At 41.9% G+C, this 22,906-nt stretch overlaps 4 protein-coding genes across 5 annotated transcripts in view; 3 read left to right on the forward strand and 1 right to left on the reverse strand.

Moving 5' to 3' along the window:
* Positions 1 to 3,690, reverse strand: part of LOC107043214 — a 5,218-nt gene extending 1,528 nt beyond the window's left edge. Inside the window, exons 1-4 of the mRNA XM_015264584.2 lie at positions 3,625 to 3,690; positions 2,065 to 2,193; positions 1,843 to 1,989; positions 622 to 750 (exon numbers count right to left, since the gene is read on the reverse strand). Coding sequence (XP_015120070.1) covers positions 622 to 750; positions 1,843 to 1,989; positions 2,065 to 2,143 — 355 coding nt within the window. The 5' untranslated portion in view covers positions 2,144 to 2,193; positions 3,625 to 3,690. The remainder of the gene's footprint in view (positions 1 to 621; positions 751 to 1,842; positions 1,990 to 2,064; positions 2,194 to 3,624) is intronic.
* Positions 3,691 to 3,692: 2 nt separating this feature from the next.
* Positions 3,693 to 9,360, forward strand: LOC107043213 (vesicular glutamate transporter 2.2). 2 transcript variants are annotated; one of them, XM_015264582.2, is made up of 8 exons: positions 3,693 to 4,298; positions 5,523 to 5,697; positions 5,937 to 6,173; positions 6,921 to 7,223; positions 7,664 to 7,787; positions 7,903 to 8,036; positions 8,806 to 9,069; positions 9,165 to 9,360. In XM_015264582.2, the coding sequence occupies exons 1-8, from the start codon at positions 4,246 to 4,248 to the stop codon at positions 9,339 to 9,341; spliced, it is 1,467 nt and encodes a 488-aa protein (XP_015120068.1). In that variant the 5' UTR covers positions 3,693 to 4,245; the 3' UTR covers positions 9,342 to 9,360. The 2 variants fall into 2 exon arrangements, with proteins under 2 accessions (XP_015120068.1, XP_015120069.1); XM_015264583.1 differs by lacking the exon at positions 3,693 to 4,298 and adding an exon at positions 5,395 to 5,455.
* Positions 9,361 to 9,999: 639 nt separating this feature from the next.
* LOC107043269 (proteasome activator complex subunit 4) lies at positions 10,000 to 18,605 on the forward strand. Its single transcript, XM_015264686.1, has 8 exons — positions 10,000 to 10,663; positions 11,295 to 11,435; positions 11,515 to 11,686; positions 11,945 to 12,915; positions 13,754 to 14,737; positions 15,125 to 17,696; positions 18,023 to 18,202; positions 18,396 to 18,605. Exons 1-8 carry the CDS (start codon positions 10,383 to 10,385, stop codon positions 18,528 to 18,530), a joined length of 5,436 nt encoding a protein of 1,811 aa, XP_015120172.1. The 5' UTR covers positions 10,000 to 10,382; the 3' UTR covers positions 18,531 to 18,605.
* A 490-nt stretch (positions 18,606 to 19,095) lies between these two features.
* LOC107043237 (protein O-mannosyl-transferase TMTC4) lies at positions 19,096 to 22,764 on the forward strand. The gene is made up of 10 exons (XM_015264627.1): positions 19,096 to 19,282; positions 19,381 to 19,606; positions 19,733 to 19,916; positions 20,089 to 20,268; positions 20,392 to 20,831; positions 21,120 to 21,611; positions 21,844 to 21,985; positions 22,063 to 22,177; positions 22,236 to 22,418; positions 22,595 to 22,764. Exons 1-10 carry the CDS (start codon positions 19,252 to 19,254, stop codon positions 22,744 to 22,746), a joined length of 2,145 nt encoding a protein of 714 aa, XP_015120113.1. The 5' UTR covers positions 19,096 to 19,251; the 3' UTR covers positions 22,747 to 22,764.
* The last annotated feature ends 142 nt before the right edge of the window (positions 22,765 to 22,906 follow it).

The following is a 22,906-nucleotide window of genomic DNA, read 5'->3' on the forward strand; positions in this document are numbered from 1 at the left end:
AGAATGTACTATCGGTCAAAATTCATTTTTTTTTCATTTTTCTGGCAGATTATTGATCGGATCGCGTTTCTGGTTTTATCATTGTTGACTGAGTCACAAAGTTTCATTGTAGTGCAATCATTTTCCTGCATTTTTTCTAAAGTTTCGTGAATTTCCGAAAAGTTTTAGAAAAAACCAGTAGCGAAGCGGTAAACCGGGTTAAGTCGTTTTTTACTATTGGCTAGTTTTTGACGAATATCTCGGAATCTAAAAGAGATAGAAAGATTTTTGTCATGACCTTTTTTGTAGAGCTAATAGAGCGTTATAAAAAAAGTCATGAGAAAAATTTTGCTATCTCTCTTAGATTCCGAGATATTCAGCAAAAACTGGCTAATAGTCAAAATCGACTTGACTCGGTTTACCGCTTCACTACTGAAACGGAGGTAATTGATTTCACGATCAGGAAATTTCGTGAGTCATTAAGTAATGATAAAACGCAGAAACGGTATATTTTTCGCGTCAATGCGATCAACAGTTTACCAGGAAAATTAAAAAAACGTGAATTTTGGCGAAAAGGGTATAATACATTCGTAACTGAAGTTACAAAAATGGGAGAAATATCGAAATTATTTCATAACTTACTTATGATGCAATTGGAAGCGTTCTTGATATCCGCAAAATAATTACTTTGACACCGGCAGGCGCCCTGACTGCACTCCGCGTTGGACATCGTCATGCAATGCCTGTTGTTTGTGCAGAAGGTGCCGGTAACTGAATCATTTAATGATTAGTTTATGATACGCACCCCAAAACGACACGCTTAAATCATCACACGTGTCAAAAGGAAGAAAAGTACTCAATTTATTCGTAAAATTGTTGCTCCGACCGTAATTTTTTCCTCAAAAATGACTAGTTCCGGCCATTCTTCTCGGTTCAATGCTTCATCTAAATATTTAAATCTCAATCTGTTGAAAGAATTATTGAGATGAGGTTTTAATTTATATTTTTTTGGTTTGGATGAAACAGTTGAAATGCAATTTTTGTCATCATTCTGTTGGTTTTGTTTTTATAGTGTTGAATAAATACACCTGAAGAGGAATGAGCACATGCCTTGAGCATTCGAAACGTGTAATTTCCTCATATTTTCCGGGATTATTAATTTCCTTTGAGATTTTAACATTTGGACGAAGCGTTGGACTCAGAAGAACGGCCGGAACTAGTCATTTTAAGGGTATTTAATTTATTGTATTATAAGCTGAGTTTGCAATATTAATTCTATATCCCAAGCAAATAATATAATATTTCTATAATATTATCTATCCTCATCTGTTGTTGATGAATGCAACAATAGCTGTTTGAATCAAATAAGAAATTATTTGTTAATTAATTCTTTGAATCAAATAAGAAATGATTTCACGAAATTTTCATTTTTTAGAGTCGAATATCGAAACTATGAACTATAAAATTTTACAAAAAAATTCACCGTATTCGCAGTGTCTCATTCTACCGCGGATTCGTTTTTTAAGAACATCGTAAGAAGCGTGTTCTCATAAAATGGAAAAATCGACCCTAGTTTTCTTATTTCATTATTTATTATCTCCTAAACTGTGCAGTACATCTATTCAGAATTGTTTTCAACACCTGGGGATCATTGTAAGGATTATTTTTAAAAAACTGGGGACAATCGTAAGGAACCCCGTTTTCTATATCCTTTAAATCCACAAATAGGCGTTTTCGGCACTGATAGCGATCTTTACCGATAGATTAGGAAAATCTGACTCATTTCATGAATCATCACGTCGCATCCAACTGAGCCGATTCCGATTCTTCAAAATTAGATACATATTTTAGCGAATGACTTACCTGCGTGACATGTTGACCCATCCGCCGAAGGAGAGTAGTTGGTCTCGCACGAACAGGTATTTTGAAACCGGCAGAATGCTTTTTGTATGCAGTGCCAATCCCTCAGGCATGGCGCACCAACTCTGACAGTTCCCCTCGGGCCGAAATCTGCCGAGGAAAAAGGGTTTACTGTAGAACTCGGTTAAATTCTTTTCTATTTAAATTATTCAGTAAATATTCAACTGTAATTGGGAGCGTTCTGATAGTCCATGGAACGCCCGCCCTGGAGGAGCAACGCAATCGTAAGGAAAAGGTACATCATCGTCTCGTGTGAGGATGGACTGAGCGGGCTCTGGCACCTTTTTTGGTGAACTGCGCGTTGGAGACTGATAATTCTTATCTGAGAGCTCTCGGAACACCTGATAATGCCGCGGCTATCTCCGTGATCGGGGAGGCAGGCAATGGCTCGGGCCATTACTTGGGTATGAAAATTTTGGGGAGAGTATGGGGATTTTCAGTGACAATGACTCTAATGACGCGCTTTTCTTCATTCCTTCCATAATTGTTACTAAGCACTTCGGAATGACGGATGATTTCATACGATTTCTCTGTCTGATAGGCATTATCGGAGACACCACTGACAGAAGCTAATTAAGAAGACCGAAGAAATTCCGGGGATTATATGTGTTTAGAAATTTTGATAAAAGTTGTTTTAGAAGGGAGTCTGAACATTGAGGCGTATTTGGAGAGAAATTCAGTAGCGAAGCGGAATCGGGTTAAGTCGTTTTTTACTATTGGCTAGTTTTTGACGAATATCTCGGAATCTAAAAGAGATAGAAAGATTTTTGTCAGAACCTTTTTTGTAGAGCCAATAGAGCGGTATAAAAAAAGTCATGAGAAAAATTTTGCTATCTCTCTTAGATTCCGAGATATTCAGCAAAAACTGAAAATTTCGCCTGAATTTTCCGCGCCAAATTCCGGAAGTTTTTATCGTGTTGAAGTTCCACTGAAATTTGAGGAGATCTTGTCATTGAAAAATCAAATATTTCATTGATTTTCTGTTCAAATAATCTGGAAATCGATAAATTACTTGATTTTTCAGTTCAATTTTTCTGTAACAATTCCGAAAAATCAGGAAAATTCAGGGAAAAATTGACAATTCATGGAATTTTGTTTCTGAATATGTTCCACTGAAAATTTAATGAAATTGCGGCGTCCATACCATGCGTTCTTGAATTTAATTTTAAAAAAATCAGTAGCGAAGCGGTAAAACTGTTCAAGTCGACTCATCTCCCAGTTGAATTTTTCAGGAATATTTCCGAATGTAAGGGAGACAGCGAAATTTTCGTAATTACATTTGTTGTAGCTCTCAATCGGCTCTACAAAAAAGGTCATAACAAAAATTTTGCTATCTCCCTCAGCTTCCGAGATATTCATTGAAAACTGGTCAATAGTCAAAATTGACTTGTACCGTTTTGCCAGTTCACTACTGATATTAAGTCATTAAAATGTAGTTTTTCCAGAAAATTCCTCGCAATCTCTGAAACCTAAAATATATTCTCTCCGCGAATTAATAACAAAGACAGCGTTACTGACAAAACGCTCAAAAAATCCTGCTCCACCACAATTCTCTCAACATCTCGCCCTTCACACGCTCAAGAACCCACTTATCCCCATTAAAATTCAATGTCGTATCGTTCAACAACTAGTGCACATCGAATTTCATCATCAAACAGATCGAAATTACGGAATCCAAGGCGAAAGAGCCGCGACTTCCGGCTTCTCGTGCAAAGGGGGAGGTACCAAAAGTGCCCACTTCGCTCGTTCGTAACCAGTTAAACCGTTGACTTCCGCGCGTTATCAATTGCAGTTTCAGTCGACGCGCGACCGCGACTCCGGAATTCGCGAGTCTCGGGACGACTAACGGGGCCGGGGCACCTCCAGGGGGTCCCCCAGCTCTCAACGCTGGATCATCCGGAGCCCCTCGACTCTCTTTAAATTTCTCAAACCCGTTCCCTTCCCCTAAATAATAATTGACACTGAAAAATTGGGTAAATCGCCTTCACTCCAGCACTCGGTACGAGCTGTCATCGCGTTTCGTCACGACATTACGCTAGACATTCGAATTAACGCGGAAAAGTGTTCTATATGTCAATGTCGAGTCCTGGGCTGAAGTGAAAGTTTCCCGTTCCTATTCGATCTCCTCGGCGTTGGGCAACCGAAGGCTCGTGAATGTTTTAGAAGTTTTCGTGCATATTGTTGAAGGAGTCGGATAATGTCAGAGCAAATATGTAGAGCTGAGGTGCCTGATAGCGCGTGCGATTAAGAGTTTAATGGGATTTGCATTCTTGTGACGGAACGAGTCGCTGATTTTTCGAGCAGAATTCCGATAGCGAAATCTGAGATTCAGTTTGAGAGCCGGGTATGGACGGAAAGGAGGTGCATCTGGAGGCGAGGAAAGAGGCGTCTTACGGCAGGTAATAACTTCACTTATTATTTACAACAGGGATCCACATCAATATTAAATTTCTGGAATATTACAAGATTTGACCCTTACATTAATGAAGGTTTAAAATATGTTGATTCAATTTTTCAAATAATATAATATTAATAATCTGATTTTTTACGAATAATAATGTATTTAAAATTTGATAATCTGAAATTGTAAATTTACTGCGAATAATGGTCAATCTTCCTACCTCAATTATTGATTGACAAAATAGTTGAAAATTTTAAATATTAGAATTTATGAGACTTAAGTACTCAAAAAATTTCGAGAGTATTGTTATCTAATTAAGGGCTACAATATTAACCGTAATAAAATATTACAAATTTGGCAATCCCTGATTTAGAACGAAACGTGACGTACGCTTGTGCGAATGCTCTCGTTATCGCGGCTGTTCGTTGAAGCAATTTCAAATATGTTTGTTGCTCAATGTCATTCATAATCGGTTTTTGCAAAGCGAAGTTTAAATTATTTTCCTTTCACACTGGTTGAGTATTTTAAAAACAACAGTTTTGACAAGAGCAAAAACAATTCGATCATATTACTGACCGATATAACTTGGGTTTATCATGCTATGAGATTACTCTTCCTGGAGAGACCCGCCTGTGGGGTCTTACGACGAAACTCCAGTCGAATGTTTACTAAATAATATAAACATATGATAAAGTCTGGTGAGAAAGAAACCATAATAAAAAGGCTATGGTCTTGTGACTTGGATATTCTTTATTCAGTTCTGCGACTGCTCTCGATGCGAGAACACGTCCTGATAAAAACCAAGTCTAATTGCTCTAACAAAAGTGTCTTTTATTTCAGTAGTGAAGCGGTAAACCGAGTCAAGTCGATTTTGACTATTAGCTAGTTTTTGCTGAATATCTCGGAATCTAAGAGAGATAGCAAAATTTTCCTCATGACTTTTTTTATAACGCTCTATTGGCTCTACAAAGAAGGTCATGACAAAAATCTTTCTATCTCTTCTAGATTCCGAGATATTCGTCAAAAACTAGCCAATAGTAAAAATCGACTTGACCCGGTTTACCGCTTCGCTACTGATTTATTCCCCTGGCTTCCAATAAACCAATAAACAGAATTTTTGTTGGGGAAAATTCCGGAAAATTGTGGTCCCAAAATGTGTGAATATTGAGGAATAATTTATTGATAAAAAGGAAGAAGCGATGATAACACTCCGATTTTGTAGTGTGAAAAAGGAAGACCCGATGGAAGACGCGACGAACGAAGACGTGGGCTGGAGATTCTGGCGAAAACGTCGTTACGTAGTTGGTTTTCTCGCCTTCCTGGGGTTTTTCATATCCTACATCCTTCGCGTGAACCTGAGCGTTGCGATCGTCGCAATGACGTCGAAATCCGACAAGGTCAGTGTTCAATACCATGACATTGATAAAAAATCCCGAAGCTCATTCTTTATCATTTCGAGGTGAAACAGTTCTTTAAACTGCCCCTTTTTATTAAATTTTATTAAATAAATTTTTGTTTTCCTGTTGCATGCGAAGGATACTTTCAAGAAATTAATATCAATATTGATATTTGAGAGAAGGTCGAACATGTTTGTGAGAAGGTCGAACATATTTAAGAGATTTACCTCGAACTCTAGCACGAACCAGAGTTCGACTGGGACTCGAAGCTCCAGGGGCTCGTCCTGAGTTCCTTCTTCTACGGATACATAAGCACGCAGTTCCTGGGAGGATGGCTGAGTGCAAAGATGGGAGGCAAAAAAATATTCGGTCTTGGAATAGCCTCCACAGCCCTCCTCACGCTCATCACCCCACCGTTGACGAGGATCAGCGTTTACGTCTTGGTCGCACTGAGAGTCGTCGAGGGAGTTTTCGAAGTATGAACAATCAATGCATTTTGAGTTCCCCGGAATGTTCTCTTTATTCCTGATACAAATATTCATTTTTTCGAATCGTTTTTCATGTAGTTTCGTCCAAACAGATATCGAAGAGCCGTGATATGGACCGTCAGAAGCATTTAAGCTCGTCTTTAGGGTGTTCGAAAGATGATCCCCCGGGCCTTAAACAGACACTTCGTCCCCTTCAGACCATTATCCAAAAATTTGTTGTTGGTGTAATCTCTAAGGGGAGACTGATCGAGTGTTGGCATTAACGTCTTTTTCTGTTGTTTGCATTTTAACAGTTTATTTAGACATTTTAATAGTCTTTTTTTTTTTTTTTTTTTTTTTTTTTTTTTTTTTTTTTTTTTTTTTTTTTTTTTTTTTTTTTTTTTTTTTTTTTTTTTTTTTTTTNTTTATTATTAGCTGTCTTCATACATAACTGGTTTATTTATTAACGGGACTAAAACATTAATCGAGTCATGAGCCCGATGAAGCTAAAATAATTAGCGAAACGTCGCAAAATGGCAATTTGACAAATGTTGTTTTCATTTTCTCCAACTTTCCTTGATACTTTTTGAATATTATCCAAAAAGATTTTGGAAAGGGGGAGAAGTGACATTCATTAAGAATGTCGTGACATGAAGAAGACAAGAAGACTTCAAGAAGACTTCTGTGTCTTAATGAGTCTAAATGTCATGTCGTGTTCGTTCATCTGCTGTTAGTGCAATGAGTTAATGATTTCAGGGGGTCACATATCCCTGCATTCACTCCATATGGGCGAACTGGGCCCCCCCATTAGAAAGGTCGAAGCTAGCAACTCTTGCCTTTTCGGGCAGCTTCGTAGGGACGGTCTTCGCCATGCCGGCGTCCGGCCTGATGGCGGAGTACTGGGGCTGGCCCTCGGTTTTCTACGTCTTCGGGGTAATGGGACTCGTCTGGTTCGCCTTCTGGTGGGCCATTGTCACTGATAAGCCCGAGGATGACCCGAGGATTACCGGAGGGGAACTGGAGTACATTAAGAGGTCACTGGGGCATACCGACAGAGGGGTGAATACTGTTCATTGATGAATAATTCAATAAGTCGACTTTCCCCCCGAAAAAAGCCTAAATATGGCACTTTGGCTCTGGGTGCAAAAAAAAAATTTTTTTATTTCTGCATTTCCGGGGCAAGTGAGGGCCTCAGTGGCATTAGGCGGGCCAGAAAGTACAGAATCGACTTTCACTCGGCGGAAAAATTCGAATTTGGCAAAAGTCGCAGAACTGATTAGAACTTACCAGTTCCATCTAGGTCTGGAGGGATCTTGAGAGACCTGTTTCCGTCCAATCAGAACCAAATCCTCGACTCGGGTCCCTCAGATTCCGAGATATTTATTGAAAACTGACCAAAATCGACTTCAACCGTTTTACCACTTCGCTACTGAATTCATCAATTTATGAATTCATTGAACGATTTTTATGAATTTCGATATGTTTTGTTTCTTATGCAGGAAGTGAAGCATCCGTGGAAAGAAATTATGAAATCCCCTCCCGTGTGGGCGATAATATCCGCACATTTCAGTGAAAATTGGGGGTTCTACACGATGCTGACGCAGTTGCCAACGTTTATGAGCGGTAATACTATACTCTGCGCTCGTTATTTAAAATACCCTCCGCATATTTTTGAATCCCCTTCACTGGGGGTGACAGGGACTGATAAGATTGCGTAATCTTCTTTCTCGATGTTTAGATGTCCTGAATTTCAAGCTGGAGAAGACGGGTTTCTTGTCGGCAGTTCCCTATCTCGTCATGGCTATTGTCCTGCAATGCTCGGGGCAATTGGCTGATTACTTGAGGTCTAGTAATGTGTTATCAACAACACAGGTAATTTAATGAATAATTATATGAATGAAAAGAATGAAAAAGGTGAGAAGAATTTTATTGGACGCATTTCGTGGATGCGACGATGTCCTGTGCAGATTTTGCAATGAAAAAAAGAGAAAAGTCTTCATTTTCTATGTGAACTTCACTAAAAGTGCAATCAATTGTGATCAATTTCAATGGCATTAAAGATGCTAATTGCAATATTTAAAGCAATTGGCTAATTACTGCAGATCTAATAATGTGTTATCAACAACACAGGTAATGACCCGAGATATTTCACAGGTAATTTACTGAATAATTTCGCGAATGAGAAGAATGAAAATGCGACGATGCCCTGTGCAGATTTTGCAATGAAAAAAAAGAGAAAAGTCTTCATTTTCTATGTGAACTTCACTAAAAGTGCAATCAATTGTAATCAAGTTCAATGGCATTAAAGATGCTAATTGCAATATTTAAAGCAATTGGCTAATTACTTCAGATCTAATAATGTGTTATCAACAACACAGGTAATGACCCGAGATATTTCACAGGTAATTTACTGAATAATTTCGCGAATGAGAAGAATGAAAATGCGACGATGTCCTGTGCAGATTTTGCAATGAAAAAAAGAGAAAAGTCTTCATTTTCGATGTGAACTTCACTGAAAGTGGACCCACAATAAATTGTGTTAAAATTCAATGGCAGGGATGCAATTGGCCCCTCCGCACCGTTAACTCACCGTAATTTATTCAATGAATTATGAAGCACAATCGTTTTCCAATTTATGAAGGTACGAAAGATCTTCAACTGCGGTGCCTTCCTCTCGCAAACAATCTTCATGATCACCTCGGCCTTCGTGGCGTCGGCAACGGCTGCAGTGGCATGCATAACGATAGCAGTGGGCCTCGGCGGTTTCGCCTGGTCCGGTTTCAGTGTTAATCATCTGGACATTGCCCCCCAACACGCGAGTGTTCTCATGGGAATAGGGAATACCATTGCGACGCTTCCTGGCATAGTTAGCCCCATAATCACGGGGTACATTGTCAAAGATAAGGTCTGAATTGCTGCAGTAGTCGTGTCAGACTTAATACGACTCCAGATTATTGATCTGTGATTAATCCCTAATTATCGGTTGATTGGTGATTTCAGAGTCCCGCGGAGTGGAGGATTGTCTTCATCATCGCCGGGAGTATTTACCTGATAGGCGCCGTGATCTATGGACTATTCGCTTCTGGGGAGAGACAGAAGTGGGCGGAGGATCCTAAGAAGAACGATTTACCATTGTATATTAATGAGGGACTCGAAATTGATGATGTTGCGAAATAAATTTATCCAATTAGTTCAACTGAATGTTTTCTCCCTTTAATGAATGACACGATTTTGATGAGTCACGTCTTGTTTTGAAGACCCCGAAATTTTCTTCAAAATGAACCCAGATTTATTGGAATTCACTCAGCCGATCCAGAGTTATCCACAATCAGAATAATATGCTGTTTGATTCGCTGTTTCTTGACTAGCAATCAGGACTTCATTTTGATTCGAAAATATCTCCGGAACGAAGAGCTTTATCGAAAAATGTCACAAAATATTTTTTGCAGGGAATTTAATTGTCAACACAAAAGTTTTTATGATATTTTCCCCTAAACCCGGCGGTTTTCGAGATATTTGCAAAATAATGAATATCAAAATTTTATATTTTCAAAAAACACGAATAAAATGCTTTTCGTAAATCTTCAATATCTCCTGAACGAAAACTGCGAATTTCCGGACTCACCTCTCATTTTGAAGCTTAAGAAATCCCCTTTAAAACGATTCCAGATATCCCGAAATCCACTCACCCAATCCCGAGATATCACCAGTCAAAAATCATGTTTTGCTGCTCCGAAAATCGCTCAATCAAAAAAAATGATCAGCTGTTTTTACGCCGCCAGCAGTTCGCGAGGTGCGCGCGCACGATCAAAAAAACCCGAGGCCCTCTATAAGTCATCCCCCCGACTGGCAATGTCCGCGTAAACTGTCGAACATTCCTTTGTTATTTAATCAAATTATCGCACCCCCGATGGTCCACCCCACATTCTCGGCCTAGACAGCCCACGTGAGATGTTCCAGCCTATTAAAATAACCAATCTCGAGGTAAATAAGCCCGTAGAGGTGACAACACCTGCCTTTGTCTGATAAAATATACAATTCATCAAGTATGGCGGACACCAATGGGACATGACTCGATGAAAAATGAAGGAATAAGCAAGTCGTCGTCGACTACTGAATCACCAGATTATTTTCATCAGTCTTCGGTGGTTGACACGACCTGTCGTCAGTCTATCAGTGATTCTCAAGGGTTCAGTCGGGTTTTCAAGAGGTTGCACGATGAACTCGATAATTGCGAGGAAGCTGATGAGTGGGGAGCAACTGCTGGATGAGATTTTCAGTCGAGATGAGGAGGATGATGTCACCATGGAGTCCTCCACTGAGAGCCTGGGCCTGGAGTTTCAGCTGACGAATAAGTACAATAAACTGCTGCCTTATGCTGACGAACTCAACAAGGAGGCCATGTGCCTCCTGGCTGAGATCAAGGGACAGCTGGGGAGGGCTGTCGCCCTGAGGAAGCTGCAGCCAGACTGCGCCTTTGCTACGTTGAAGCTCCAATGGTGAGGATGACGTTGAAAAGAGCTTTTCGTGGAATTGAGAAAGAGAATTGAGTCTTAATGGTCTTTTTTCAACCTTCAAAGTGAGACCTGATTTGTCCTAATCGTCTGGTCTGGAGATATTGATGATTTAAGATGAATCATTTCTTCACTGTTGAAAAAAAACCCTGCAGACTGGTTTATGAATATTTTTTTAATGAAGGGGTTTAGAGGAAATTGTCAGAAAACATTTTTTGAAGAGAATTTCGTAATCTGCGTAAAAGGTTTATTCATATTTTTTGGTAGACCTAGTAGTTTAGGAGGTAGTGGGAAAATAAGAAACATGAAAACGTGGAAAAAATTATTTTGTCAATATTTCAGACGTAAGGACGTTCAGAGAGAAGAAATCGATGAATATTTTGTCATCAATGAAGACCATTTTGGGAATATTTTCTTAATGATGATGTTTAAAGGACAATGTCAGAGAATATTATTATTTTTCATTTTTGAAACCGATATAATCTAGCAGTCTTCATGGTCTAAAGAAGAAATATTCTGAAAAAAATTAAATTTCGACATCTCGAAGCAGAAAAAAAATTCACAAATTATTTGTGAGCTTCACTGGCATCAAGATATATTTTTAAAATTTTCTCAGGTATATGAAACTCTACAGTCTGAGATTTACAAAGGAAGACCACATAATCTTCATCAAATTGATGTACGAATTGCTAATAATACCTGACTTGGAGCCATCACTGCTGAATATGTTTGGATCGACGCTGATTGTCCTCCTGAGGTGACTATTCCAACGACTGAATATTCATTCGATGGTAATTGCTATTGAGATCGAAAGAAAAATAATACCTTCGTTGCAGAAAGACAAAGCTGCTGACCCCGAGTGATTTGGAACTACCCTGGAGGCCTCTGTACGACCTGAAGAAGAGACTCATGGAAGTCAGCATATCGTCAGCAGACATATGCCGTTTTCCCCCGAGACTTCCCAAAGTTATTCAGAATGTCATAAACGCAGCCAAAGTTTATTTTCCTGTGAGTATTTCCATCCGAGGAAAGACGTTCAGAAAAAATTACCAATTTTTCAACACTTTTTCCCACGTTTAATAGTTTTCGAGATATTTGCGAGATAATTTGCATGAAATTGATAATTTGAAAAATCTGGAATTAACTTTTTGCAAAAATGTAATTTGAAATTACCCTTCAAGTCCCCAAAAATTTCCCAATTATTTCGTTGACGAAAAAAATCTTCGTTATTTATCTCAAAAAATTGAGTTCTCCAAAATCTGTCAGGTCTCAGCAACCCAAGAAATCCTGGACGAGCTCCGTCCGTACATCTGCCCAATGGACCCCTCCACGATGCCCAAAACGATGGACCACTTCGAAAACTTGCTGCCCCTCCAACTGCCCCCCAATCTCCACCCGTCAGGTTTCCACCTGTGGTTCGACGAGCTGATGACCCTCTGGGAGACATCCCACAACGCAGCGACCTGGCAGCACTCGATCATGTGGCTGCTGGCGAAGCTGGCCCACAGGAACATCGGCTACATCGACTGGACGCCCCACATCCCCCTGATGTTCACCCGTTTCATCCGTTGCCTGAACCTCCCAGTCTACTACAAGCAGACTCAGGGTGGGAAATTCCACAAGATTGAGACCCAGTCGATGGCCCTGTGGATCGTCTCGATCCTGGGGAACGACTCCCCAGGGCAATTTCACCTCGAGAAGTTCCTGAAGACAGTGGAGACGTACTTCTACCAGGCGAACATCGGCCCCTGGGTGGACAAGCTGAAGGATCTCCTGAGCAAGCTGGCAACCCAGTTCGTGTATCGTCTCAACGCCGAGAGGTACCCCAGGGTCTCCTGGGAGACGCCCATCCCAGAGTCCCACAAGCTCACTGACGCTGATGTGGACGCCTTCGTGACAAGCATGGTGCCAGTGGCGATGACAGCAATGTTCGGACAGTCCAGCATCAACGCAACGTCGACAGTCTTCCGCCAGCTCGCCACCATCCGTCCGAATCTGGTGATCCCCCACGTCATCGAGAGGATGTTCGCCACTCTGGACTCATTGACGGAACCCCACAAGCTGACAGCCTCGATGGCAGCTGTCACTGCTGTCGCCAGACCCTTGATCCAGGGGAAGAGGAATGTTAACACTGGGTACACCTACAACGAAGGCCCCTCCAGGGTCATTCCCCTGCTGATGTCCTCTCTTCCTGGGATTGATGGCAATGACTTGGTCAAGTCCTTCGCGACCTTCAGGTTTGGCTATTTTTTTAAGTTAATGATTTTCGAGGAAGAAATTTTGGAAGATATTTTTCTAGACCATTTAATTCCTTACAAAAACATGATTTTCAATCTCTTGCTGGGATTGATGGGAATGAATTGGTCAAGTCCTTCGCGACCTTCAGGTTTGGCTATTTTTTTAAGTTAAGGATTTTCGAGGAAGAAATTTTGGAAGATATTTTTCTAGACCATTTAATTCCTTACAAAAACATGATTTTCAATCTCTTGCTGGGATTGATGGGAATGAATTGGTCAAGTCCTTCGCGACCTTCAGGTTTGGCTATTTTTTTAAGTTAAGGATTTTCGAGGAAGAAATTTTGGAAGATATTTTTCTAGACCATTTAATTCCTTACAAAAACATGATTTTCAATCTCTTGCTGGGATTGATGGGAATGAATTGGTCAAGTCCTTCGCGACCTTCAGGTTTGGCTATTTTTTTAAGTTAATGATTTTCGAGGAAGAAATGTTGGAAGATATTTTTCTAGACCATTTAATTCCTTACAAAAACATGATTTTCAAACTCTTGCTGGGATTGATGGGAATGAATTGGTCAAGTCCTTCGCGACCTTCAGGTTGGGCTATTTTTTTAATAGAAAATTTGGGTTTATCGAAACGGCATTTGGAATTATTCTCCAAGTCTAATAATTTCCAAAAAATTCAAGAACTAATCCTCATGAATCTGAAAATTTCCCAATTCCTTCATTAATGAATACTTTGCCCGAAAAAGCCCTAGAAGATATCTTTCTAGAGAATTCAATTCCTTACAAAAAAGCAAAATCAAATCCCGATCTCTAATCCCTCCCAAACCATTCAGGTTGATCTCAGTCTACACAACGATGGTCCCCGTGACCGACTCCTCCCGAGCGTCCGGCGACCTCGAGGACGACGACAGACAGATCTGCGAGGAGACAGCGCAGTTCGAGGACTTCATGCTGCAGTTCTTCGAGAGAATTTTCTCCCTGATCGAGTCAAGCACCCTGGAGTACGTGTCCCACGAGAACCAGGAGAACAATGGAAAGAGCAAGGTCGAGTCGATGGTGGAGCTGGCCCTGGGCTCAGTCTGCATGAGGCTGTTGCTGAGGACCAGCAACGACATCTACCAATCGGTTCTCCACAAGCTCCGGATATTCGTGACTGAGCGAGTGTTCGAGACGAGGGTCTCAGGGCCCCTAGCAGCCTCCCTGTGCCGGAGCTTCTCCAAAGTGAACGGTCGCGAGACCCTGAAAGCCCTTCTCCCAGGGCTGGCAGAGACTATTCTCGAGTTCGTGGAGGAGGGAGAGGTTGCCAAGGAGGAGAACCTCGACGACAGGCTCCTCTACGCTCTTCTCCTCGTCGCGAATATCGTGGACACCAGGGGCACCGACCTCCTCCCCCACATGGAGACCCTCATGGAGATTCTGGACAAGACACTTCACCTCAAGTCCAGGGAGGGATCGAAACTGGCCAGCAGGATCCTGAGGACCCTCTTGGGGTCCCTATCCAACATGAGCGTTTGCTGCAATTTCATGTACAATGGGAAGGACTTTAACGACCCTCATTACCCCTACGTCCTGGACTGGGGGCAGGGCGCTGACATCGACGAGATGGAGCTGCACTGGTATGTCCCTGGGGAGGAGGAGATCGCGATGATCCAGAAGATCTTCAACAGGTACATGCCAATGGAGATTGCGAAGATCAAGGAGTACGTGGCCACTGGGAATTCCATCAGCAGGCAGGAGCTGCTGACGAGCCTCAATATCATTGCTCGGATTATCGATGGCTGCATCGCGTTTCTCCCTGTTCCTGAGGACGACTCCAAGTGAGAAATTGTTTTTTTTCTATTTTCTTTATTTAAAATTGACGATGAATAGGAATTTTTAGGGCTTTCATTGCTTGTCAATCTCATTATTGATAAATATGTGATTGTTATCCAGGAATTTTTACTATTTAGTGATTAATATTAATTAATAATTGGTCAATGATAATTACTGAATGAACGTGCAGAATTAAATTCCGAAAATATTTTATAACTCGAGATTGGCAGAGTGAAATTTCAATTTTCTCGTTTCATTTTAAAGCTATTTTTTCACACTTCAAAATGAGATCTGACTCATCTAAATCGTACCATTTATTCCGGAGCTAACAGAAAAAATCTGTAAACAATTTACTTCAATTCAATTCACTTGAATGATTCTCTCCCCCCCAGGTGCATCGAGCACGAGATAACCTTGATCGTCGGTATCAAAGGAGAAGTGACAATGCCAGACGGTGGAAACGTTCGCGAAGAGATGGTGAAGGTGCTCTCAGAGCTCCAGGAGATGATGCTGAAGTCCTCGGAGGACGACACAAAGAGCCTGAAAGTCCTCCCCACGATCTGGAGTGTCTTGCTCCTAGGAAAATATCGTCACGTCGACGTTCACAAGCGGCACTCAGCAGCGATGCGTCTCTTCAAAGTGGACCTCCGAGACGACCTGATAAAAAAGAAGAAGCACCTGGACGAATACATCCTCGAGAGGGCTGAGCTGCAGCACGAGATGAGGGTTTACTCCAGCTTCTACAGTCTCAGGGCCTTCCACAAGGACATAATGCTCCAGTTATTCAACCTGGCGACAAGTACCTACGCCGACGTGAGGACGAGTCCCCAGGAGACGCTGTTCATGGCGTTCACGTACTTCCCGTACTCCTACAAATTCTTCATGCCTCACCTGGTGGAGATGCTGGGAAGGGACCCTGAGGAGCACCACGAGGCACACAAGGGGCTTCTGTACCTCCTCCTGGGTCCGAGGAGCAGTGCCCTGGTGGCCACGAGGGACTGGGGCTTCCTGCGTAACCTGTGGCCAGCGCTGGTGACCTCAAAACCCTCAGAGAAGATGTCAGTCATCAGACTGAAGAACAGCATCACCGACACCGTCTACAGGGGCTTCCACAACGTCGCCATAAAGCTGAACGTCCCCGAGAGTTGCGTGGAGATCGCCGTTGAGTTGTGGGACAGCTCCCCCAGGCCATCAGTCCCCCAACCTGAAGATGAGGAGATCCAGGTGGGGCTCGAGGAGATGAGGCAGCTGGAAAGAGAGAACATCGACAACTACGAGGGTCTGGTGGAGGCAATCGTCAGTGCGATCGAGGATAACTGCCACTGGAGGCAGAGGGCCATGGGGATGAAGCTGCTGAGGGAACTGGCGCATCCCGAGAGGGACTACCCCCCCAGGGTCATCAACTATTTCCTAAACGCTCTTTTACACGATTCCCTGGAGGAGAGGAAGATCGCCATTCCCACAGTGGTGACGATCCTGCGGCAATTGAAGAGGGAACACAAGAAAATTTTGATAGAGAGCCCAAGGTGTCCCCCCAGTGCGCCCCTGGGCATCAGATCGGACAACCTGTTCCTCCAGTACAACCACTCGACTCGTCCTCTATCGAAGGAGCAGTGGAACGAGAGCAGATACGTGCACGAGCCCTACATAGGCTTCTACACGTGGCCCAAACAGCTAGAAGTCTACGCCCCGTCTGGTGAGCAGCCCCCACTGGGTCCAGAGCGTGAGCTCAGCCCCTCGGAGCACCTCGTGGAGGCCTTCGTCATGGACCCCAGCCACATCTCCAAGCTCATTAACTTCAACAGCTTGGAGGAGCGAAAGGGAAGGGACAAATTCAATGAATTCAGATTTCAACTTTACAAGGGACTCTTCAGGAATCACGGGGTGCAGCTCGTGGACCTCTTCCTCCCTCACTTGTCGAGCCTAGTCACCCAGAAGCAGGAGAGCAGTCAGCTGTGCGCAGCTGAGGTGATCGCAGGGATGATCAGGGGCTCCAAGCACTGGGACTTCGATATGATCGTTGAGATGTGGGAGAAAGTCCTTCCAGTAATCAGGATTGCCCTGGAGAACGTCACGACGGAGACGGTTAGGGACTGGGGCGTCTGTTTTGGCCAGTCGTTGAGGCGAAGGGATCCTAACAGGCATCATTGGCTCCTGGAGTGCCTGATGGAGGAGCCAGCCCAGGCGAATGCCACAGCCTCATTTCTCGAGTGCCAGAGGCTTTTCATCGTTCATTCGGCCCTCATCAACCAGACCTGGAGGGTCTCCGAGCTCTGCGTGAGACTCCTGGAGAGGGTCGAGAGGCGACTGCTTGCTGATCCCTTCCAGAACGTCAGGGACAGCCTGGGAAGCCTCCTGACCCTGATTTTCTCAGCTGACTACGAGGAGAGGAGCCCAGACGCCGAGAGGATGAGGCCCAGGGCGAGGGATCTCATGGGCAGGGTCCTCCCACAACTCGTCGAGCTGTCGGACGTCGATTCCACTGATCTCGAGGACAGGAAGACAGAGATCAGCCTCTTGAAGACCATCTGCAAGTGGATCGTCAATCACGCCTTCACCAGCGATCGAGGGACTCTTCCGGACTCGACGAAACTCCTGACGGTTTTGTGTCAGCTTGAGAATTGCGAAGGGGATGACGAGCTCAGGGCCACCTGCAGGAGGGCTCTGGCATCTCTCGCTCAGACGCAGGCACTTCCTGGGGTCATGGAGGAGGTCCTCGGGGACGTCGAGAGCGTGTTCGGGGAGAGCTCGTGGTCCGCCAAGAACTCGTGCTTGAGCTTTCTCGAGGTCTTCGTTTTTTATAATATGGGGGTGATCCTGAGCTGCGGGGAGTGGGTGGGCAGGGTGCAGGGGGTGGTCTTGAGGATGCTGGAGGACGAGAGGGTTGAGGTGAGGGAGAAGGCTGGGCAGGTCCTCTGTGGACTGCTGCACTGCACCTTTGTCCCTGACCCTGAGGCACTGCTGGTGAGTCACTTTCATTTTAACACGAGGGATTTTTAAGGAAATATGTATTTTTTTATTCATATTTCTTTCCTACTACCATTACGGTTTTATAGGCGCCCCATTCGTCGGCCTTGCCTCTCACTTCTCTCTTCTGATTTGTTTTTTAAGGAAATATTTTTTTAAGAATTGAATTTTGTGCCAAAATGGAATTTGAAAGATTAATTCGTCAATGGACGATTTTGATGAAACAATTTGGGAACAATGAGGGAATTTTTTTTATGGATTCAATTTTTCCATCTGTTTTTAATGCCTTTCAGAGTCTAATGGTGACCTCTTTTCGATTTTAGGAGGAGTTTAAGTTAAAGTCAAAGATCAAGATAAAGAAGCCTGACGATTTGAGATTGAGACACGCTGGTGTTCTTGGATTGTGTGCATTCGTACGAGCACAGCCTTATCACGTACCGAAATATGTGCCTTCTATCTTTGAGTACCTCAATCTTCGTCTCAACGATCCACAGCCCATTCCGGTGAGTCCCCAGTCCCTCACATACGAATGGATTGTCATTGTTTAACACAAGAAAGAATTATTATTCAAGCAATTGAACAAGACTGTTCTATACCTCAAAGTCGTTCCAACAATTGTAAATAACGACTGTTTCTTTTACGATAAAAAATGATGATCCTTTGCATTTTTATTTCTGATTGTTCGCATTGTTTCAGACGACAATAAGAAAGACACTGGGCGACTTCAAGAGGACCCACTACGACGGATGGGCGTCACATGCTCAATCATTCACGGAAGAGCAGTTGGGTATACTTCAAGATCTGACTGTCCCTCCTTCTTACTACGCGTAATGGTGATTCATTTTGTATATTTGATTCCATTGTACAAGTTATTGATAATAAATACTTAATTTTCTTTAGTTCAAATCGTGTTATTCACCTTTATTTATCATTTTTGTCGGGAGATGCTTTTGTGGTGACGAAAGGGCGATGAGAGAATAAATAGGATTTTTTACTCTAGAAGATTAAAATTTATTTCAGGACTCTGATTTAATCCAGAGTCCTTACTAATTTAGAGTTTCATCAAATAATTCTTTCCCCGAATGGATTTATTTTCCCTATAAAAATTCGCGTCTCTATTTAGAGAGTGTTTTCATCCTGTTAATTAATTCGCAATTATTTCGTTAATTAATGAGTCTAGAAAAAAATGTTGAAATACATTTTTGTGGGAAATTCAATTCCCCACAAAAAATGTCTTTTGACATTTTCCTCTCAATCCCCTTATTATCGAGATAATGTTAAATTAGTGAACATGAGACTGTCTCATGTCCAGAAATTTTTTCGACTGTTGCGAGGGTCAGGGACCTCGACTCACCTGCCATTGGCTCATTCCAAAGCCCAGTGGGTGGGGTGTGACGTGACAAGTGTGATTGTTGACGTTCCTTAACCTAAAATACTCCAAAATGTTGAAAACCCGTGGAAATCGTGAATAAACACCGCCAACAATGAAACAATTGACGAAAAAATGAGATTGAGGTGACAGGGGGATCGAAGCATCACCCGAGCTTCAAAAATGGGCGGGAGAGGCCCTCCAAGACTTCCTGGTGAGTGAATTAATGTCACCACGTATCAAAAACTCTGGGATCACCTGGGTTTTGTACTTTCATAGAATAATTTATTATTTTTTTAACATTATTTCCAGCAATTTCGTGTACTTACGAGGCTTTAGTAGTTTCCCTGGCATCTCTCTGCTTCATAAATTCGTACGACGGAGATTTCGTCTTCGACGATTCACCTGCTATCGTCAATAATCCTGACGTCTCGACAAATTCGTTATCAAAGATATTTGTTAATGATTTTTGGGGGAATAAATTGACACACAGACAGAGTCATCGGTCTTACAGACCCCTGACAATCTTAACATTCAGGTAAAACGACGAGAAATTTCCCTCGAGGAAAATCTGGACTGAAATCACTCTCCACTTACATTTCCCCAATTAATAATTAGATTTTTCAACATTCTTAGTTATTTTTTAATGGGATTTGCATCCTAGGTTTCACCACTGGTTGAGAGGGCATTTGAACTCGGCAGATTTCCACATAATAAATTTAATCCTCCACTCAATTGTTTCATTGTTGACTCTCATTGTTTTCAAGAAATTATTTAAAAGGGAATCGAGATATCTGGCTTTTTATGCTGCTGTGCTTTTTGCTGTTCATCCAGTACATTGTGAAGCTGTAAGTCGAAATAATTAACGCAACAAAATGAGTTAATATTAACAAATAATAACATAACAATCAAATAATTAATTCATTTTGCTGTATTAATTGTTTTTCAACTCAACATCAGTCAATATTTCAATAATTAATGTTTCTTCCAATTGTCAAACTCTAAATAATTCTCTTCCAGGTTTCGGGAATTGTTGGTAGAGCAGATGTTCTCAGTGCAATGTTTGTTTGGCTCTCGATATTGTCCTACGACAAAAGTATTTGTTGCATACGTTTAAACAAAATGTTCTTATATTTGTTGATTTGTGTGATGTTTATAACTGCTGGAATGCTGTGCAAAGAGACGGGAATCACAGCGATTGTGAGTAATAATTATTTTAATAATTATCTTAAGAGTTTGTCGAAGTGATGAAATGTTCTAATTATTTTTCTCATCGAGAATGCAGTTCTTCCCATCAATCAATTAGTCATCAAATAATTTCAGGGCCTGTGTGTTGTCTACGATTTATCAAAACTCCACGAGAAAAATCCCCAGATGCTGCGAACCCCAGGAGACGTGAAATCAACAGTTGTCGAAAATTACAGATTTATAATTCGTTTATCTACTTTAATCATCACTGGGGTGATCCTGATGGGGATCAGGTTCAGTCTCATGGGGTTTTCCCCGCCGACTTTCCAGGCTGTCGACAACCCCTCGTCATTTCTGAACAGCTCTTCACTTCGTTACATCAATTATCAGTACATTTATTCCCTGAATCTCTGGTTACTCGTCTGCCCTCATTGGCTGTCCTTTGACTGGTCCATGGGCAGTGTTCCTCTCATTGTTGAATGGGATTGGAGAATGTGTGCAATTGTCTTTTTATGGACTTTTTTCCTGTTGTTTTTTGGAGCTGCTGTGAGGCAGCCACATCGAGATTATTCAAGGTAAAAAGTATATTCATTAATTGCACCTCAATATAAAAAATATCTTGTCACATTTTTGCCTTATTCCACTCATTGAGAAGATAATAATGATCTTAAATAATAAATAATGAATAATAAATAATAAATAAATGATAATTATCTTAAAATTATTATAAACTTAATTTACAGAATGAAAATATTTCATTTTTCAAAATAACATTGTCAATTTCGTAATTCTTTCATTGATGAGTCGCTTAAAAAATCCAGAAAAATAATTTCCATCAGCTAAATTCTATTTATTCTTTTCAGGTACATCCTGACAGGTCTATCCCTCCTGATAATCCCCTTTCTCCCCGCGAGCAATCTCTTCTTCAACGTGGGTTTCGTCCTAGCGGAGAGGACCCTCTACCTCCCCTCAGCAGGCTACTGTCTCCTCCTGACCCTCAGTCTCCAGAAGCTCTGCGAACTCCTCGCCAGTCCTAAGATCCCCCTCCTCCTGTACACGATCCTCATCACCACCTGGTTCGCAAGGTCCTGGAGCAGAAGTGCTGAATGGAGAACAGAGTTGTCACTCTTTCGTTCTGCATTGCACGTCTGTCCCCTGAACGCTAAAGCTCACTACAACGTTGCTAAGAGCGCTGCTGACCTGGGGAACGTCACCCTGGCAGAGGCGGAGTACAGAGAGGCCTTGAGACTTCATCCTGAGTATTCCCAGGCCATGAACAACCTGGGGAATCTGCTGAAGGACCAGGGGAGGTTCCAGGATGCTGAGCAGCTGCTGAGACGATCTATTGAGCTTCAGTGAGATTTTTTTCCCAATTCTCAATTTATCTATTCAATTCTTACTTCGATAATTCCATTATTAATTTTGCAGGAATTAATTGTAAACTCTTTAAATTAACAAATGCAATAATAGTTAATTTAGTCAATCAATTCAATTAATTTATTAAATTGAGTGAATTAATTAATTTCATTAATTTACTGAATTAATTTAATTGATTTACTGAATTAATTTATTGATTAAAAAAAATAGAGAGGATTTTGCAGCAGCCTGGATGAACCTGGGAATTGTTCTGTCGGCATTAAAAAAATTTGAAGAGTCTGAGAACTGCTACAAGACCTCGTTGATGCATAGATCAAATTGTCCTGATTGTTATTACAATTTAGGGATTTTGGTGAGTCCCTGAAACGTGTTTTCATGTCTTTAATTCCCCTCACTCATTCACGAAATCATTTTATTGAAATGGAATAGTACATGGAGCAGAAGGAGTACTCGAAGGCCCTCGTCGCCTGGGATGAGGCGATCTCCAGGAAATTGAAGCACCGAAGAGCATGGACCAACACCATAAGACTCCTGGACGACATGGGTAGCTAGAGAATTCATTAAAAGTAATCTCATCCACTGATGAATTTAAAAAATTCCAGATTTACCTGAAAAGGCATTGGAGAAGGGGGAAAAGGCGATGGAACTGTTCCCCGAGGACGCAGTAATTCGTCTGAACATTGCAAACATCTTGGGGAAACTTGGGAAATTCCCCGAGGCTGAGGAGGAGTTCAGAAATGCGTTGAGATTAGACCCGAGGAATCCAACGATTTTTACAAACTTGGGTGAGATTTTTTCCATCTTTAATATGAGAAAATCTCCGAAACGAGTGGATTTACGAAAAAATGTCACAAGAAATTTTTTGTAGTAAATTTAATTCTGCTTAAAAAAGTACTTATCACATTTTTCGATAAAACCAGTGGTTTCCGAGATATCTGCAAAGTACCCCTGAAATTTCCAGGCGTCCTCTACCACCGATGGGATAAGTACGACGCAGCTAGGGAAATGTACACCAAAGCCCTGGAGATAAACCCCCGGGCGCGGAGTGCCCGAGACAACATGAAGAAGCTCCAGAGTCTATTGAAGAAACAAAAGTTGAGAGTTTCTCAATAAAGAATCAATTTTCACATTTTCAAACAAATACTGTTTTTTTTCGCTCCATCTCGATTCAAATAAACCTCTCCAGTGTTTTCATGAAGCGATAAAAATTCCCCACCCCATACCCCCTCGCCCCCTCAATTAAAATGTTTTTTCCCTCTCCCCCTTCTCATAA

The sequence above is a fragment of the Diachasma alloeum genome, unplaced genomic scaffold (genome assembly GCF_001412515.2).
Source record: "Diachasma alloeum isolate Michigan unplaced genomic scaffold, Dall2.0 Dall_scaffold_00557, whole genome shotgun sequence".
NCBI classification, from domain to species: domain Eukaryota; kingdom Metazoa; phylum Arthropoda; class Insecta; order Hymenoptera; family Braconidae; genus Diachasma; species Diachasma alloeum.